General features: G+C 42.6%; 1 protein-coding gene across 1 annotated transcript in view; it reads right to left on the bottom strand.

Moving 5' to 3' along the window:
* LOC124267734 (high-affinity choline transporter 1-like) overlaps window positions 1-19798 on the bottom strand; it is a 33686-nt gene extending 13888 nt beyond the window's left edge. The window contains exons 1-5 of the mRNA XM_046702722.1: window positions 19580-19798; window positions 11265-11372; window positions 6143-6298; window positions 3405-3553; window positions 3022-3168 (exon numbers count right to left, since the gene is read on the bottom strand). Coding sequence (XP_046558678.1) covers window positions 3022-3168; window positions 3405-3553; window positions 6143-6298; window positions 11265-11372; window positions 19580-19742 — 723 coding nt within the window. The 5' untranslated portion in view covers window positions 19743-19798. The remainder of the gene's footprint in view (window positions 1-3021; window positions 3169-3404; window positions 3554-6142; window positions 6299-11264; window positions 11373-19579) is intronic.
* Window positions 19799-20048: the final 250 nt, after the last annotated feature.

Genomic DNA, 20048 nt, shown 5'->3' with positions numbered 1-20048 from the left:
GGACCAAACAAACTAAAAAAACCTTTGTATCAGCGCCCAAAGTACAGTCCGAAATTTAACATGTGGGGGGGGCATATCTGTGTTAGGGGCAACGCCCCTCTGTGTATTTGAAGGGAATCTGAACTGTGAGCGGTACACAGATATTCTTGAGGGGTGTTCTATGGAAATTTTTTGATTTTCCAGCAGGACAACGACCCAAAACATCGTTCAAAGCATTCACAGGCCTGGTTTCGACCCAAAATATGACATTATTAGATTTGCCAAGCTATAGCCCTGACCTAAATCCAATAGAGAAAGTTTGGGGACTTATGAAGGAAAGTGTCAATAAGAAAAATCTGACAAATATTGCTGAAATGAAAGAAGAGGTGGTCCGATATTGGGACAGCATGGACCACGACTTTCCAACTTCTTTGATCAGTAGTATGCCCCGCCGTATTGAAGCCTGCATTGCTCCCCATGGTGACTTGACAAAATACTAACTGTTCACCTGTCTTTGAATCTGGAGTTATGTTCTGCTAATATTCACATTTAATACATGAGTAAGGAGTGAAAAAATTAAAAAAGTTACGATCTTTAAATACTCAATAATTTCTGGTTGTACTGTAGTTATATATGTACTCGTGAAACAACAAATGTGATAAGAAAAGAAGTGAAGCCAGTAGCTAGCACTACATTGGTAAAGTGGATGGACAAGTGGAAGCCAGGGAAGATTTATCCAAGCATGGATGATGAGATAACAATTGTGGCATTTAAGAAGGGCAAAGAAATAAACAATGGAAGCCAGGATTTAATCCAGACCTAATTAGTGATAAGTGAGATGATGAGATAACAATTGTGGCATTTAAGAAGGGCAAAGAAATAAACAATGGAAGCCAGGATTTAATTCAGACCTAATTAGTGATAAGTACAATGACAATGAAGCCAGCAGTGATGATTAAATTAAGTCCCAATCACTAGGTAGATATGTTCCATGGTCATGGTTGATTGCTGGTTGGGACCTCCTGATGTCTATTGGCTCTTGTGGTCTTCTTTGATGCCAGTTGTTGTTGATAGATAGGACTTTGGTGGCTTCAGACATGATGCTGTGGTTCTTGTTCTTGTTGATGTGTTCGAAAAAAGTGGATTTGAGGTTGACTTTTTTGATGGGATGTTTGGTGTTCTTTGAGTCTAGTGTTGAGGGGTCTGAGGGTTTCACCGATGTAGGTATCGCCACAGGGATCTGGTATATACTGCTGTGCCTCTGCCATAGGCGTGCAGGGGGGTTTTGATAGTCCTACTACAGGAGAAGGTGCTTGCTTTGTTCTTCACTGGACGGGATATTTGGCTGGCAGGGTCTAGGTAGGGGATGGTGATTCTGATGGACGATGGGGCAGCTTTGGATTTAGGCTTGGAAGTGTTGAGGGTCTTGTTGATGGTTTACTTTAGATGAGATGGACAGGGTAACCACTGAGTGAGATGAAGGTGTCCTTCAGAAGGTTCAGTTTGCTGTTGAGGGCATCAGGATGGAACATTGTCTTCACACGCCGGGTTGTCACCTCAGGACAGGTGTATGGTGGTTGACTCAGACAGGTATGAAGTCATTACCTCAGGATAGGTGCGAGGTAGTCACCTCAGGACAGGTGTGAGGTTGTGACTTTAGGACAGGTGTGAAGTAGTTGCAGTTGTCTCAAGACAGGTGTGAGGCAGTTGCCTCTGGGCAGATGTGAGGTTGTTCCCTCAGGACAGGTGTGAGGTAGTCACTGCTGGGCAGGTGTGAGGTTGTTGCCTCAGGACAGGTGTGAGGTAGTCACTTCTGGACAGGTGTGAGGTTGTTGCCTCAGGATAGGTGTGAGGCAGTCACTTCTGGACAGGTGTGAGGTTGTTGCGTCAGGACAGGTGTGAGGCAGTGAACTCAGGAGAGGTGTGAGGCAGTGACCTCAGGAGAGGTGAGAGGCAGTGACCTCAGGAGAGGTGTGAGGCAGTGAACTCAGGACAGGTGTGAGGCAGTGACCTCAGGACAGGTGAGAGGCAGTGACCTCAGGAGAGGTGTGAGGCAGTGACCTCAGGAGAGGTGAGAGGCAGTGACCTCAGGAGAGGTGTGAGGCAGTGACCTCAAGACAGGTGCGAGGCATTCACCTCAGGACAGGTGTGGGGTCATAACCTCACGACTGGTGTGAAGTAATCATCTCAGGACAGGTGCGAGGCATTCATCTCAGGACAGTTGTGAGGTCATCACTTCTGGACAGGGGTGAAGTAGTCATCTCAGGACAGGTGCGAGGTCATCACCTCAGGACAGGTATAAGGTCATCACTTGTGGTCAACCTAGCCAGTGGCGAAATGCAGTGGTGCCAGTTTGTTGCAGTTGAGTCTGTAAATCATAAACAGTCCGACGGGTGCACCCCATTGTCCTTGCAGTGTCACTTACTGACGTTCCCGCTTCCAGCATGCGTTCACGCTGCACATTTAAGAGTGCGGCATAAGAATTGGCTTTTCTGAACAGTGCTTTTAAGTGTTTTTTCACTTTGTACAGTTGATGGGAAGTATGCGATCGAATATACGTGCAATGATAAGATCAAATGACCAGTGGCATGTGAACTACACGTTTTAGCACTATTGTTTGGATTGACTTAAATGTGCTGTGGTGAGTTTTTCCTTGAGTCAATCCTGGGGGGATTAATATTATTACACCCCCATACTGTCCTCTATAACAATTCTTATTTATATTTACAAATATGAATTGTGAAGTGTTTATTTTAACTCAGTATATCACCATTTGACTTGTACAAGTGCCTTTTCAGGATTGTCACATTGTCAGTTATGATAAGGTAGATCTTTGTTATTTTGACATATTCTATTTTCATACCGACTGGTTTATCAAATGATCTGGAAGAGCATTTCTGACAGTAGTTAAGACATTTATGCGACTGTATCGTAGAAGCATTATCTTAACTGCAAAATATTTTGTGAGCCAATGTTGGTTTGTTTTGTTGGCATGTAATATGAAGTGTGTGAGCTTGATGCCCCAGACTGAACAAGTCCTACCTGCCATGTTGTGCCCCCGAGGATTAGAAGGCCATAACGGTCCAGAAAGTACCCTGTCTGTTGCAGAGTTACTTCCCCTAGCCATGTTTCCTGGATCCTTTGTAAGTCCACAGCTTGGTTGGTCATGATGAACGGGGCTGCCACAACCTAGAAAGACATCAGCCATTTTAACACTGACATTATTCATTTTGAAAATACAGACTTGCATTGGTTTTACACTTCTCTCATTTAACGTTTGTATCTATGATGTGATGGATGGAGTGAAGACATTATCTGGAAACACATGAAGGCTTCGTCCAGCATCATTGCGGAGTTACGGAAAGGAACACAGATTTATGCTTCATAACGTATTTATGTGTACCTCAATGGTCTTGTTGTCTTACCAAGCCAACACTTAAGCATATGAGCTGCACAATGTCTGTGTAGGCAACAGACCAGAGGCCGCCAACTAGGGTGTAAGAGACACTGATGATGGCGGAAATGATAACAGACAGGGTTTCGTCAAGGTCAAGGATGATAGCCATAGTAGAACCTGAAATGAGAACATTTGAAATGAGTCAGGGCTGTTGGGTAGCCTAGTTTTTAAAGCGTCCGCTTGTCACAATGAAGACCTGGGTTCGATTCCCCATATGAGCACCATGTGTGTAGCCAATATATGGCATCCTCCCGCCGTGATATTGCTGGAATATTGCTAAAAGCGGCGTAAAACCTGATGCCACACAAACCCTGACACCCACTACCATTATATAGAACACCCTTACACCCACCACCATTATATACAACACCCTTACAAACTCCACCATTATATAACACCCTGACACCCACCACCATTATATTGCACCCTGACACCCACCACCATTATATAAACACCCTGACACCCACTACCATTATATACAACACCCTTACACCCACCACCATTATATAACACCCTTACACCGACCACCATTATATAAACACCCTGACACCCACTACCATTATATACAACACCCTTACACCCACCACCATTATATACAACCTGACACCCACCACTATTATATAACACCCTTACACCCACCACCATTATAATCAACACTCTTACACCAACCAACATTATATACAACACCCTACACTACATTCAACACCATTGTATACAACACCCTTACACCCACCACCATTATATAACACCCTTACAACCACTACCATTATATAACACCCTTACACCAACCACCATTATACAACACCCTTACAACCACTACCATTATATAACACCCTTACACCCACCACCATTATGTACAACACCCTGACACCCACTACCATTATATACAACAGCCTTACAACCACTTCCATTATATGACACCCTTACACCCACTACCATCTTTAGAACACCCTTACAAACTCCACCATTATATAAAGACTCTTACAACCACCACCATTATATAACACCCTTACAACCACTACCATTATATAACACCCTTACACACACCACCATTATATAAACACCCTTACACACACCACCATTATATAAACACCCTTACACCCACCACCATTATATAAACACCCTTACACCCACCACCATTATATAACACCCTTACATCCACCACCATTATGTACAATACCCTGACACCCACCACCATTATATACAACACCCTGACACCCACCACCACTAAATAACACCCACCGCCATTGTATAAACACCCTTACACCCACCACCATTATATAAACACCCTTACACCCACCACCATTATGTACAATACCCTGACACCCACCACCATTATATAGAACACCCTGACACCCACCACCATTATATATACATCCTTACACCCACCGCCATTATATACAACACCCTTACACCCACCCCCATTATATAGAACACCCTGACACCCACCACCATTATGTACAATACCCTGACACCCACCACCATTATATACAACACCCTGACACCCACCACCATTATATAACACCCTTACACCCACCACCATTAAATAACACCCTTACATCCACCACCATTATATAGAACACCCTGACACCCACCACCATTATGTACAATACCCTGACACCCACCACCATTATGTACAATACCCTGACACCCACCGCCATTATATCAACACCCTTACACCCACCGCCATTATATCAACACCCTTACACCCACCACCATTATATACAACACCCTTACACCCACCACCATTATACAATACCCTGACACCCACCACCATTATATAAACACCCTACAATGCCCTGACACCCACCACGATTATATAAAACACCCTTACACCCACCACCATTATATATACACACCCTACACACCCACCATTATACACACCACCATTATATAAACACCCTTACACCCACACCCACCACCATTATATACAACACCCTGACACCCACACCCACACCATTGTATACAACACCCTGACACCCACCACCATTATATACAACACCCTTACACCCACCACCATTATATAGAACACCCTTACACCCACCACGATTATGTACAATACCCTGACACCCACAACCATTATATACAACACCCTGACACCCACCACCATTATATAAACACCCTTACACCCACAGCCATTATATACAACTCCTTACACCCACCACCATTATATAAACACCCTTACACCCACCACCATTATATACACTCCTTACACACCCTTACACCCACCACCATTATGTACAACACCCTGACACCCACCACCATTATATACAACACCCTGACACCCACCACCATTATATAACACCCTTACACCCACCACCATGAAATAACACCCTTACATCCACCACCATTATATAGAACACCCTTACATCCACCACCATTATATAAACACCCTTACACCCACCACCATTATATACAACACCCTGACACCCACCACCATTATATACAACACCCTGACACCCACCACCATTATATACAACACCCTTACATCCACTACCATTATATACAACTCCCTTACAACCACTACCATTATATAACACCCTTACACCCACCACCATTATAGAACACCCTTACACCCTTATATCCACCACCGTTATGTAGAATACCCTGACACCCACCACCATTATCCACAACACCCTGACACCTAACACCAATATCTGCCAACAATGTAATCAAATGTTGTGAATGTTGTGACTTAGCACTTACCCAGGGCCGACAGAATGGCGGCTGTCCAGAAGAGATCTCCCAGGAACTGTGGTATACACATGAGGGCGCCCATCACTCCGCCGTAGCGGTCTTGGAAAGGGTCCAACATTGTGATGCAGTTGTCACGACGTAAACGGGGACAAAACAAAATACCACCTGTATAAAACAGATATAGAAACATTGCTCTGACATATTGGTATTTGAAATAAAACAGGCAAGTTTTGTGTTATTGGTATTTGAAATAAACAGGCAAGTTTTGTGTTGGCAGAGATATATTCAACTTTGTCCGTAGTAAAAAAGCGTCAATTATATTCCTTCAAGAAACTCATAGCACCGTAGATGATGAACTAATGTGGGCGGCAGACTGGGTTATAGATGTCATTATTCACACGGTACAAGTAAAGGCTCAGGAGTTATGGTTCTAAAAAATACTAACTTCGAGTGAAATAATTGTAGATGATAATGGCCGTTTCATAATTCTTGACATTACTATAAAAGACATTCGTTTTTCTCTTATAGATATTTATTGACCAAATATCGATTCCCCAGAAGTTTTCGAAGATCTTGCTAATGATTTGAGTAAACTTTCAGGATCAATAGTTTGGGGTCAAGACTGGAACGTGGTGCAAGATTATTACAGTGATACGTATAATTATAAAAACAAAAATAAGCCAAAGGCACATGACAAAATACTTGATATCAAAGAGCAATTAGAGCTGGTCGATCCTTGGAGAATTTTTAATCCTGACACAAGGCAATACACATCGCGTCAACTCTTTCCTTTAAAGCAGAGTAGACTTGACTACTTCTTAATTTCTGAGGCTATTCTCTCTCTAGTAAAAACTGTTTCTGTATAAGTTATAAATCTGATCACTCATATATTACGCTCGTGGATATTGGAGATTCAATTCTAACTTACTGCATGATAAAGATTACGTAAAACTGGTAAAGGAAACTATACAAAATATTTTGAATGAATTCAAAGCATTGGGAACTACTGATGATATTGCCATATGACTTTCAAAATGAATGACCAGTTTGTATTTGAAATGTTAAAAATGAGAATGAGAAGTGAAACAATAGCATATACAATAAAACAAAAAAAGTCCATTGACAAAGAAGAAAAAACACTTGACAATGAGATTAATAAGTTAGAATCAAATTATGGCATCCTTTCAAATGATACCTTAAATGAATCAAATTATGACATCCTCTCAAATGATACCTTAAATGAATCAAATTATGACATCCTCTCAAATGATACCTTAAATGAATCAAATTATGACATCCTCTCAAATGATACCTTAAATGAATCAAATTATGACATCCTCTCAAATGATACCTTAAATGAATCAAATTATGACATCCTTTCAAATGATATGACATCCTCTCAAATGATACCTTAAATGAATCAAATTATGACATCCTTTCAAATGATACCTTAAATGAATCAAATTATGACATCCTTTCAAATGATACCTTAAATGAATCAAATTATGACATCCTCTCAAATGATACCTTAAATGAATCAAATTATGACATCCTCTCAAATGATACCTTAAATGAATCAAATTATGACATCCTCTCAAATGATACCTTAAATGAATCAAATTATGACATCCTTTCAAATGATATGACATCCTCTCAAATGATACCTTAAATGAATCAAATTATGACATCCTCTCAAATGATACCTTAAATGAATCAAATTATGACATCCTTTCAAATGATACCTTAAATGAATCAAATTATGACATCCTCTCAAATGATACCTTAAATGAATCAAATTATGACATCCTCTCAAATGATACCTTAAATGAATCAAATTATGACATCCTCTCAAATGATACCTTAAATGAATCAAATTATGACATCCTCTCAAATGATACCTTAAATGAATCAAATTATGACATCCTTTCAAATGATATGACATCCTCTCAAATGATACCTTAAATGAATCAAATTATGACATCCTCTCAAATGATACCTTAAATGAATCAAATTATGACATCCTTTCAAATGATACCTTAAATGAATCAAATTATGACATCCTCTCAAATGATACCTTAAATGAATCAAATTATGACATCCTCTCAAATGATACCTTAAATGAATCAAATTATGACATCCTCTCAAATGATACCTTAAATGAATTAGATTAAAAAAATGGAAACCATTGGAACAGAAAAAATAAAAGGAATTATATTTAGAAGTAAGGCAACAACGTATAAAGATGGTGAAAAGAACACAGAATGTTGCCCGAATCTTGAGAAAAGAAATTATATCAATAAGCATATGAAAGAAATAATTGATACTAGGACAAGTGTGTAACTAGCATTGGTGATATACTAGTAGTTGTTGAAACTTCAAAATATTACAAAATCTTAAATAGTAGCCAGCATGATACAAACTGGGAATACCATGCACGCCAGTTTACCAATATTGATGTCAAATTAAATCAGAATGAGAGAAACAGCTGTGAGGGTCCTATTACACTAAATGAATGTGCCTCTGTTTTAAAATTTATGAAAAATCGAAAGAGTTCAGGATCAGACGGTTTTCCAGCAGAATTCTACAAGTTTTCTGGAAAGATATCGGAATTATTCTCCTTAGATCTACAACACCTGCTTTCTATATTGGAACTTTGTCAATTTTCAAAACCAGGTTATAATAACCTGCATTCCTAAAGAAAACAGACGGGCGTTACCTAAAAAAACTGGCGCCCAGTAACTTTATTAAATGTAGACTATAAAATAGCTTCTGGAGTAATAGCAAATAGAATCAAGAATGTTCTACCAAATATCATTAGCGAAACGCAAACGGGCTTTCTTAAGGACCGATTCATTGGGCGAAAATACTGGAATATTATATGATATCATGAATTACTGTGAAATACACAAAAAGCCAGGGCTTCTTATAACAGTAGATTTTGAAAAAGCCTTTGACACTGTAGAGTGGCAATTTATAGATAAAGCACTGGAAGCATTCAGTTTTGGACCTCCTCTCAGAAAGTGGATTAAATTGTTTCAATCTAATAGTAACAGTGCAATAATAAGCACGGCACATTTCAAATTATTTTAATCTTGAAAGAGGCTGTAGACAAGGCGATCCTATCTCCCCCTATCTATTCATCATTTGTGCAGAGTTATTATCTATATCTATTAAGCATAATACTTGGATAACAGGTATAGATGTTAATGGTGTTGAATTTCTAACCTTCCAATATGCTGATGATGCAAATTTCACCTTAGAAGGATCACAGGAGGGACTCTCGGAACTTATTGGAACATTACAAGATTTTGCTAACGCGTCCGGTTGAAAGATTAATTGTGACAAAACCAAGGCTATTTGGATTGGTTCAAAAAATAATTCAAATGAAAAGCTTTGCCCCCATTTGCCTTTGCAATGGTCAAAAGAACCTTTTAAAATTTTAGGGATAAATTCGACAGACTTGAAACAAATGGTTTCCTTGAATTTTGATTAACATAAATAAAGCAAGACAGATCTGCTTTTCCTGGTCAAAATGATTACTAACATTAAATGGCAAAATAGCGATTATTAAATCACAAATTTATCCCTTTATTTACAATTTATTTTCAGCCCTTCTTTTGCCGGATTAAACCTTCTTTAAATCGCTAAATTCAATCTTGTTTAAGTTTATTTGGAACGGAAAACGAGATAAATTTAAAGGAGAATGTTGATGAATGATCATTCAGAAGGTCTTTGCATGGTTGATGTTGAAGCTTTTTGTAAATACTTGAAATTGAAGTGGATGAAACGCCTGACACAAAACGATCGCTTATGGCAACACTTGGCACGATGTTCGATGGTGAACTTTCCCAAAGCATCAATAAAAAAGCTAATTAAAGACATTAAGAACGATTTTTGGAAAGATATTTTAACTATTTATAACAAGTTGCAAACTTCAGAGGAATATTGACGAATTCAGAAATCTTCCCTTCATGAGTTTTGTTCCTTATAAAGATTATAAACTATACATCAAATGGTATCAGTGTGGAATTAGATATATTCGGGGCCTAATGAGTGATTCAGGACACTTAAAAGAATTCAATGTTTTGAAACACGACTTCAGACTAAATGATAATTTCAGTTCTTATTTCAGACTGATAAGTTTCATACCCAACACTTGGATTAAATTATCACAAGATAACCCGGTTAATAGAACAATGTAAATGTAAGATTCTCAGGGACATTATCTCATCACTAGATTGTAAATTTATCTATAAACTGATTCGTAATGATGATGGTATTTGTTCTCTTCAAGATCTTACTTCTGAATGGAACTTAAAGTTGGATGCACATATATCAGAAACTTACCTGTCCCAATGTTTTAATACAATACAAAATTGTGTTGAGGACAGCAAGACACGTAACTTCCAATATAAACTCATCCATCGTATCATACCATCAAAATCATTTCTTTACAAAATAGGACCGATAGAGGATAACCTTTGTACATTTTGCCAATCAGAAAGTGAAACACTAGAACATTTATTTTTTTCCTGTCCAAAAGTTCAAACTATGATAAATGAGTTGAGATTTTGGTATGAAAGTAGAACCAATTTAAAATTAGACTTAAATATGAATAATTTCCTTCTTGGAGATTCAAAGTTGAGTATCTTTGAAAACCACTGCACCTTTTTATAATAACCATGTGTTACATTCAAAATTGCCATTACAATAAGACTATTCCCATATTTACCCAATTATTACCGCTAATAAAATATAATCACAACATAGAAATTCATTTCTGGAGACAAGACCAAATTTGCAGAAAAATGGGCCCCTATACTAATATAGATGGACGCAAACTAATGCTTGATAATACCAGCATTTCTCTCCTCTATTTTCTTACTTTGCTACATCCCTGTACCTCTTTCTTTGTACTCTATTCATACACCAATAAATCATGCTGTCTCTCACTTATCCCGCAGCTTGAATATATGTGTTGTGTGTATTATCCAACTGTATGAATATTGTATCACTTGCTATCACAATAAAAAAATAAAATAAAATAAAAAGTTTTGTGTTGTCGGTATTTGAAATGAAACAGGCAAGTTTTGTGAACAGATTGATGATCCGATAAGTGACCGAAGCTTACCAATGATGAGGGAGAGGGAGTAGCCAATTGGCGCTTGCATCCAGGCAAATCCCTTCTTGGCAACGATTTCTGCAGTCCCGTTGATGAAACCTCCGCCAATCCATGTTGCTAAAACAAGGATCAAACAATGTACTTCACAGTGTAGTATCCTTACCCTAACCCAAACCTCCGCCAGTCCATGTTGCTGAAACAAGGATCAAACAATGTACTTCACAGTGTAGTATCCTAACCCTAACCCAAACCTCCGCCAGTCCATGTTGCTGAAACAAGGATCAAGCAATGTACTTCACAGTGTAGTATCCTAACCCTAACCCAAACCTCCGCCAATCCATGTTGCTGAAACAAAGATCAAACAATGTACTTCACAGTGTAGTATCCTAACCCTAACCCAAACCCCCGCCAATCCATGTTGCTGAAACAAGGATCAAGCAATGTACTTCACAGTGTAGTATCCTAACCCTAACCCAAACCTCCGCCAATCCATGTTGCTGAAACAAAGATCAAACAATGTACTTCACATTGTAGTACCCTAACCCTAACCCACACCTCCGCCAATCCATGTTGCTGAAACATGGATCAAACAATGTACTTCACAGTGTAGTATCCAAACCTCCGCCAGTCCATGTTGCTGAAACAAAGATCAAACAATGTACTTCACAGTGTAGTATCCTAACCCTAACCCAAACCTCCGCCAATCCATGTTGCTGAAACATGGATCAAACAATGTACTTCACAGTGTAGTATCCTAACCCTAACCCAAACCTCCGCCAATCCATGTTGCTGAAACAAAGATCAAACAATGTACTTCACAGTGTAGTATCCTAACCCTAACCCTAACCCCCGCCAATCCATGTTGCTGAAACAAGGATCAAGCAATGTACTTCACAGTGTAGTATCCTAACCCTAACCCAAACCTCCGCCAATCCATGTTGCTGAAACATGGATCAAACATTGTACTTCACAGTGTAGTATCCTAACCCTAACCCACACCTCCGCCTATCCATGTTGCTGAAACAAGGATCAAACAATGTACTTCACAGTGTAGTATCCTAACCCTAACCCAAACCTCCGCCAATCCATGTTGCTGAAACATGGATCAAACAATGTACTTCACAGTGTAGTATCCTAACCCTAACCCAAACCTCCGCCAGTCCATGTTGCTGAAACATGGATCAAACAATGTACTTCACAGTGTAGTATCCTAACCCTAACCCAAACCTCCGCCAATCCATGTTGCTGAAACAAGGATCAAACAATGTACTTCACAGTGTAGTATCCTAACCCTAACCCAAACCTCCGCCAATCCATGTTGCTGAAACAAGGATCAAACAATGTACTTCACAGTGTAGTATCCTGAACCCTAACCCACCCTCCGCCAATCCATGTTGCTGAAACAAGGATCAAACAATGTACTTCACAGTGTAGTATCCAAACCTCCGCCAGTCCATGTTGCTGAAACAAGGATCAAACAATGTACTTCACAGTGTAGTATCCTAACCCAAACCTCCGCCAATATGTTGCTGAAACATGTATCAAACAATGTACTTCACAGTGTAGTATCCTAACCCTAACCCAAACCTCCGCCAATCCATGTTGCTGTAACAAGGATCAAACAATGTACTTCACAGTGTAGTATCCTAACCCTAACCCACACCTCCGCCAATCAGTGTTGCAGAAACAAGGATCAAACAATGTACTTCACAGTGTAGTTTCCAAACCTCCGCCAGTCCATGTTGCTGAAACAAGGATCAAACAATGTACTTCACAGTGTAGTATCCTAACCCTAACCCAAACCTCCGCCAATCCATGTTGCTGAAACAAAGATCAAACAATGTACTTCACAGTGTAGTATCCTAACCCTAACCCAAACCTCCGCCAATCCATGTTGCTGAAACAAGGATCAAGCAATGTACTTCACAGTGTAGTATCCTAACCCTAACCCAAACCTCCGCCAATCCATGTTGCTGAAACATGGATCAAACAATGTACTTCACAGTGTAGTATCCTAACCCTAACCCACACCTCCGCCTATCCATGTTGCTGAAACAAGGATCAAACAATGTACTTCACAGTGTAGTATCCTAACCCTAACCCAAACCCCCGCCAATCCATGTTGCTGAAACATGGATCAAACATTGTACTTCACAGTGTAGTATCCTAATCCTAACCCAAACCTCCGCCAATCCATGTTGCTGAAACATGGATCAAACAATGTACTTCACAGTGTAGTATCCTAACCCTAACCCAAACCTCCGCCAGTCCATGTTGCTAAAACAAGGATCAAACAATGTACTTCACATTGTAGTACCCTAATCCTAACCCAAACCTCCGCCAATCCATGTTGCTGAAACATGGATCAAACATTGTACTTTACAGTGTAGTATCCTGACCCTAACCCACACCTCCGCCAATCAGTGTTGCTGAAACAAGGATCAAACAATGTACTTCACAGTGTAGTATCCAAACCTCCGCCAGTCCATGTTGCTGAAACAAGGATCAAACAATGTACTTCACAGTGTAGTATCCTAACCCAAACCTCCGCCAATATGTTGCTGAAACATGTATCAAACAATGTACTTCACAGTGTAGTATCCTAACCCTAACCCAAACCTCCGCCAATCCATGTTGCTGAAACAAGGATCAAACAATGTACTTCACAGTGTAGTATCCTAACCCTAACCCACACCTCCGCCAATCAGTGTTGCTGAAACAAGGATCAAACAATGTACTTCACAGTGTAGTATCCAAACCTCCGCCAGTCCATGTTGCTGAAACAAGGATCAAACAATGTACTTCACAGTGTAGTACCCTAATCCTAACCCACACCTCCGCCAGTCCATGTTACTGAAACAAAGATCAAACAATGTACTTCACAGTGTAGTATCCTAACCCTAACCCAAACCTCCGCCAACATGTTGCTGAAACAAGGATCAAACAATGTACTTCACAGTGTAGTATCCTAACCCTAACCCTAACCCAAACCTCCGCCAACATGTTGCTGAAACATGGATCAAACAATGTACTTCACAGTGTAGTATCCTAACCCTAACCCAAACCTCCGCCAACATGTTGCTGAAACAAGGATCAAACAATGTACTTCACAGTGTAGTATCCTAACCCTAACCCAAACCTCCGCGAACATGTTACTGAAACAAGAACCAAACAATGTACTTCACAGTGTAGTATCCTAACCCTAACCCCAGCCTCCGCCAGTCCATGTTGCTAAAACAAGAATCAAACAATGTACTTCACAGTGTAGTTTCCTGTTGGGAGTACAGAGTTGTCCAATACCCAGGAATGTACTTGGTTATTATTAACTTGAACATGTTAATATTCACTTGTATACATATATCCAATCCACTGATCACACATCAATAAGGTACATGTATATGGATTTTTGTAATATGTAAGCTACTTGTAGCTGGTTGCAGTGTTCCACCCAGCTAGATGGTTGGCTTGACACATATTGATCTGTGTCTCCCACCTGATCACAGACCACCAAGCTAGACGGTTAGCCTGACACATATTGGTCTGTGTCTCCCACCTGATCACAGACCACCAAGCTAGACAGTTGGCCTGACACACATTGGTCTGTGTCTCCCACCTGATCACAGACCAGGCAGCTACATGGTTGGCCTGACACATATTGGTCAGTGTCTCCCACCTGACCACATACCACCCAGCTAGATGGTTGGCCTGACACACATTGCTCCGTGTCTCCCACCTGATCACAGACCACCAAGCTAGACAGTTGGCCTAACACATATTGGTCAGTGTCTCCCACCTGATCACAGACCAGGGAGCTAGATGGTTGGCCTGACACATATTGGTCCGTGTCTCCCACCTGATCACAGACCAGGCAGCTAGATGGTTGGCCTGACACATATTGGTCTGTGTCTCCCACCTGATCACAGACCACCTAGCTAGACAGTTGGCCTGACACAGACCATTGGTTGGCCTGACACACATGGTCTCCCACCTGATCACAGACCAGGCAGCTAGATGGTTGGCCCTGATCACAGACCATTGGTCTGTGTCTGTGTCCCACCTAATCACAGACCACCTAGCTAGAGGGTGGCCTGACACATATTGGTCTGTGTCTCCCACCTGATCACAGACCACCAAGCTAGACAGTTGGCCTGACACACATTGGTCTGTCTCCCACCTGATCACAGACCAGGCAGCTAGATGGTTGGCCTGACACACATTGGTCTGTGTCTCCCACCTGATCACAGACCAGGCAGCTAGATGGTTGACCTAACACATATTGGTCTGTGTCTCCCACCTGACTACAGACCACCAAGCTAGACGGTTGGCTGGTCACACATTGGTCTGTGTCTCCCACCTGATCACAGACCACCCAGCTAGATGGTTGACCTGACTCACATTGGTCTGTGTCCCACCTGATCACATACCACCCAGCTAGAGGTGTGGCCTGACACATATTGGTCTGTGTCTCCCACCTGATCACAGACCACCAAGCTAGACAGTTGGCCTGACACACATTGGTCTGTGTCTCCCACCTGATCACAGACCACCCAGCTAGATGGTTGGCCTGACACACATTGGTCTGTGTCTCCCACCTGATCACAGACCAGGCAGCTAGATGGTTGGCCTGACACATATTGGTCTGTGTCTCCCACCTGATCACAGACCACCAAGCTAGACAGTTGGCCTGACACACATTGGTCTGTGTCTCCCACCTGATCACAGACCAGGCAGCTAGATGGTTGGCCTGACACACATTGGTCTGTGTCTCCCACCTGATCACAGACCACCCAGCTAGATGGTTGGCCTGACACACATTGGTCTGTGTCTCCCACCTGATCACAGACCACCCAGCTAGATGGTTGGCCTGACACACATTGGTCTGTGTCTCCCACCTGATCACAGACCACCCAGCTAGATGGTTGGCCTGACACACATTGGTCTGTGTCTCACACCTGATCACAGACCACCCAGCTAGAGGTGTGGCCTGACACACATTGGTCTGTGTCTCACACCTGATCACAGACCACCCAGCTATATACCTGGCCTGACAGACATTGGTCTGTGTCTCACACCTGATCACATACCACCCAGCTAGATGCCTGGCCTGACACACATTGGTCTGTGTCTCGCACCTGATCACAGACCACCCAGCTATATACCTGGCCTGACACATATTGGTCTGTGTCTCCCACCTGATCACAGACCACCCAGCTATATGGTTGGCCTGACACACATTGGTCTGTGTCTCCCACCTGATCACAGACCACCCAGCTAGATGGTTGGCCTGACACACATTGGTCTGTGTCTCCCACCTGATCAGACTAGGCAGCTAGATGGCCCTGACACACATTGGTCTGTGTCTCCCACCTGATCACAGACCAGGCAACTAGATGGTTGGCCTGACACACATTTGGTCTGTCTCTCCCACCTGATCACAGACCACCAAGCTAGACGGTTGGCTGGTGACACACATTGGTCTGTGTCTCCCACCTGATCACAGACCAGGCAGCTAGATGGTTGGCCTGACACACATTGGTCTGTGTCTCCCACCTGATCACAGACCAGGCAGCTAGATGGTTGGCCTGACACACATTGGTCTGTGTCTCCCACCTGATCACAGACCAGGCAGCTAGATGGTTGGCCTGACACATATTGGTCTGTGTCTCCCACCTAATCACAGACCACCTAGCTAGATGGTGGCCTGACACATATTGGTCTGTGTCTCCCACCTGATCACAGACCACCAAGCTAGACAGTTGGCCTGACACACATTGGTCTGTGTCTCCCACCTGATCACAGACCAGGCAGCTAGATGGTTGGCCTGACACACATTGGTCTGTGTCTCCCACCTGATCACAGACCACCCAGCTATATACCTGGCCTGTCACATATTGGTCTGTGTCTCCCACCTGATCACAGACCACCTAGCTAGATGGTGGCCTGACACATATTGGTCTGTGTCTCCCACCTGATCACAGACCACCAAGCTAGACAGTTGGCCTGACACACATTGGTCTGTGTCTCCCACCTGATCACAGACCACCCAGCTAGATGGTTGGCCTGACACACATTGGTCTGTGTCTCCCACCTGATCACAGACCAGGCAGCTAGATGGTTGGCCTGACACACATTGGTCTGTGTCTCCCACCTGATCACAGACCACCCAGCTATATACCTGGCCTGACACATATTGGTCTGTGTCTCCCACCTGATCACAGACCACCTAGCTAGATGGTGGCCTGACACATATTGGTCTGTGTCTCCCACCTGATCACAGACCACCAAGCTAGACAGTTGGCCTGACACACATTGGTCTGTGTCTCCCACCTGATCACAGACCAGGCAGCTAGATGGTTGGCCTGACACACATTGGTCTGTGTCTCCCACCTGATCACAGACCAGGCAGCTAGATGGTTGGCCTGACACACATTGGTCTGTGTCTCCCACCTGATCACAGACCAGGCAGCTAGATGGTTGGCCTGACACATATTGGTCTCTGTCTCCCACCTGATCACAGACCACCAAGCTAGATGGTTGGCCTGACACACATTGGTCTGTGTCTCCCACCTGATCACAGACCACCCAGCTAGATGGTTGGCCTGACACACATTGGTCTGTGTCTCCCACCTGATCACAGACCAGGCAGCTAGATGGTTGGCCTGACACACATTGGTCTGTGTCTCCCACCTGATCACAGACCAGGCAGCTAGATGGTTGGCCTGACACATATTGGTCTGTGTCTCCCACCTGAATCACAGACCACCTAGCTAGATGGTGGCCTGACACATATTGGTCTGTGTCTCCCACCTGATCACAGACCACCAAGCTAGACAGTTGGCCTGACACACATTGGTCTGTGTCTCACACCTGATCACAGACCACCCAGCTAGATGGTTGGCCTGACACACATTGGTCTGTGTCTCCCACCTGATCACAGACCAGGCAGCTAGATGGTTGGCCTGACACACATTGGTCTGTGTCTCCCACCTGATCACAGACCAGGCAGCTAGATGGTTGGCCTGACACATATTGGTCTCTGTCTCCCACCTGATCACAGACCACCAAGCTAGACAGTTGGCCTGACACACATTGGTCTGTGTCTCCCACCTGATCACAGACCAGGCAGCTAGATGGTTGGCCTGACACACATTGGTCTGTGTCTCCCACCTGATCACAGACCAGGCAGCTAGATGGTTGGCCTGACACACATTGGTCTGTGTCTCCCACCTGATCACAGACCAGGCAGTTGGATGCCTGGCCTGAGACACATTGGTCTGTGTCTCGCACCTGATCACAGACCACCCAGCTATATACCTGGCCTGACACATATTGGTCTGTGTCTCCCACCTGATCACAGACCACCCAGCTATATACCTGGCCTGACACACATTGGTCTGTGTCTCCCACCTGATCACAGACCACCCGGCTAGATGCCTGGCCTGACTCACATTGGTCTCTGTCTCCAACATGATCACAGACCACCCAGCTAGATGGTGGCCTGACACACATTGGTCTGTGTCTCCCACCTGATCACAGACCACCCAGCTAGAATGACATTTTACATTAGAAAGGGATTTTAACAGGTATGATAGTACTCTGCAGCACACTTTTACCGTAGTCGGAACGTAAATTGGACATGCATCTTCTATGCTGTTGTAAACAATAACTTGGAAATCTGTGTTTGAAGGATATAACTTGCTAGCACTATGTGTCAGTACTGGACGTTTGACGAATGTTTCACACTGTAAACACACTAGATTTAGGGATCCACACACTGATCACATTTATATGTTACATGTATATACTTTCTGTTGGATATATATTCTCATGGCCCTGTTTTGTGGGAGCATCCGGTACCAGACAGTAGCCAACCAGGTAATAAAGATAAATAAACCACGGAGCGTTAGACTGAGATCAATCTTTAAGATTCAAAGGCTGAATTTAATAATCTTTAGTTTTCCTTGCGGCTGTCACACTTGCGGGCTCACACACGCCTTCAGTGATCTTAGGTCGTGGTCAGTTGCTCGCCCTTGTCTTTTTATGCAACTTGGCGCTTGGCAAGAGGGTTTTAATCTGGATTTTCCTGATTGAAACAAAAGCACATGCTATTATAACCGTTAGTACACATGCCATTATAACTGTTAGACAACACAGATAGAAAGACTTAACTTCAGTATAGGACCAGCTTCAAGTGAGTTCATGGCCACAATCTGCTGAGAGACAAGTGAAACCGGTAATGCTGTTTTCTTTGATACTAACACCCACATATTTCCAAAGAGTACACATCACATGTTCAGTGTAACGATGTTGATAATGGTTACTACCTGTTATAGTGAACAAGGATACGACAAGACTCATGTTTCTGTCAGCCAATATGATGCCAACTACTGTCTTGGATCTTTTCTTTCTCCCAGCCACAACGCCGACAATGAGGATGAGGATGTAGAAGACGATGACGGAGATGAGCCCAGGGATGTTGACTGCCATTTTGATGTTGTGTTCTGACTGAAAACTGAAGCAGAAGTCCAAACTATACTGATATATTATTTGAGAGTGGATGTAGCTGCTTGTACTGGCCCGAACTAATATCTGTTTAATGGACAATGAGAGTGGATGTAGCTGCTTGTATTGGCCCGAACTAATATCTGTTTAATGGACAATGAGAGTAGATGTAGCTGTTTGTACTGGCCCGAACTAATATTGGTTTAATGGACAATGAGAGTGGATGTAGCTGCTTGTACTGGCCCGAACTAATATCGGTTTAATGGACAATGAGAGTAGATGTAGCTGCTT

The sequence above is a fragment of the Haliotis rubra genome, unplaced genomic scaffold, assembly GCF_003918875.1.
Source record: "Haliotis rubra isolate DU_JTF1 unplaced genomic scaffold, ASM391887v1 Scf1333, whole genome shotgun sequence".
Taxonomy (NCBI): domain Eukaryota; kingdom Metazoa; phylum Mollusca; class Gastropoda; order Lepetellida; family Haliotidae; genus Haliotis; species Haliotis rubra.
The sequence above is the reverse complement of the archived record's forward strand: the minus strand, read 5'-3'. Positions and strand labels throughout refer to the sequence as shown.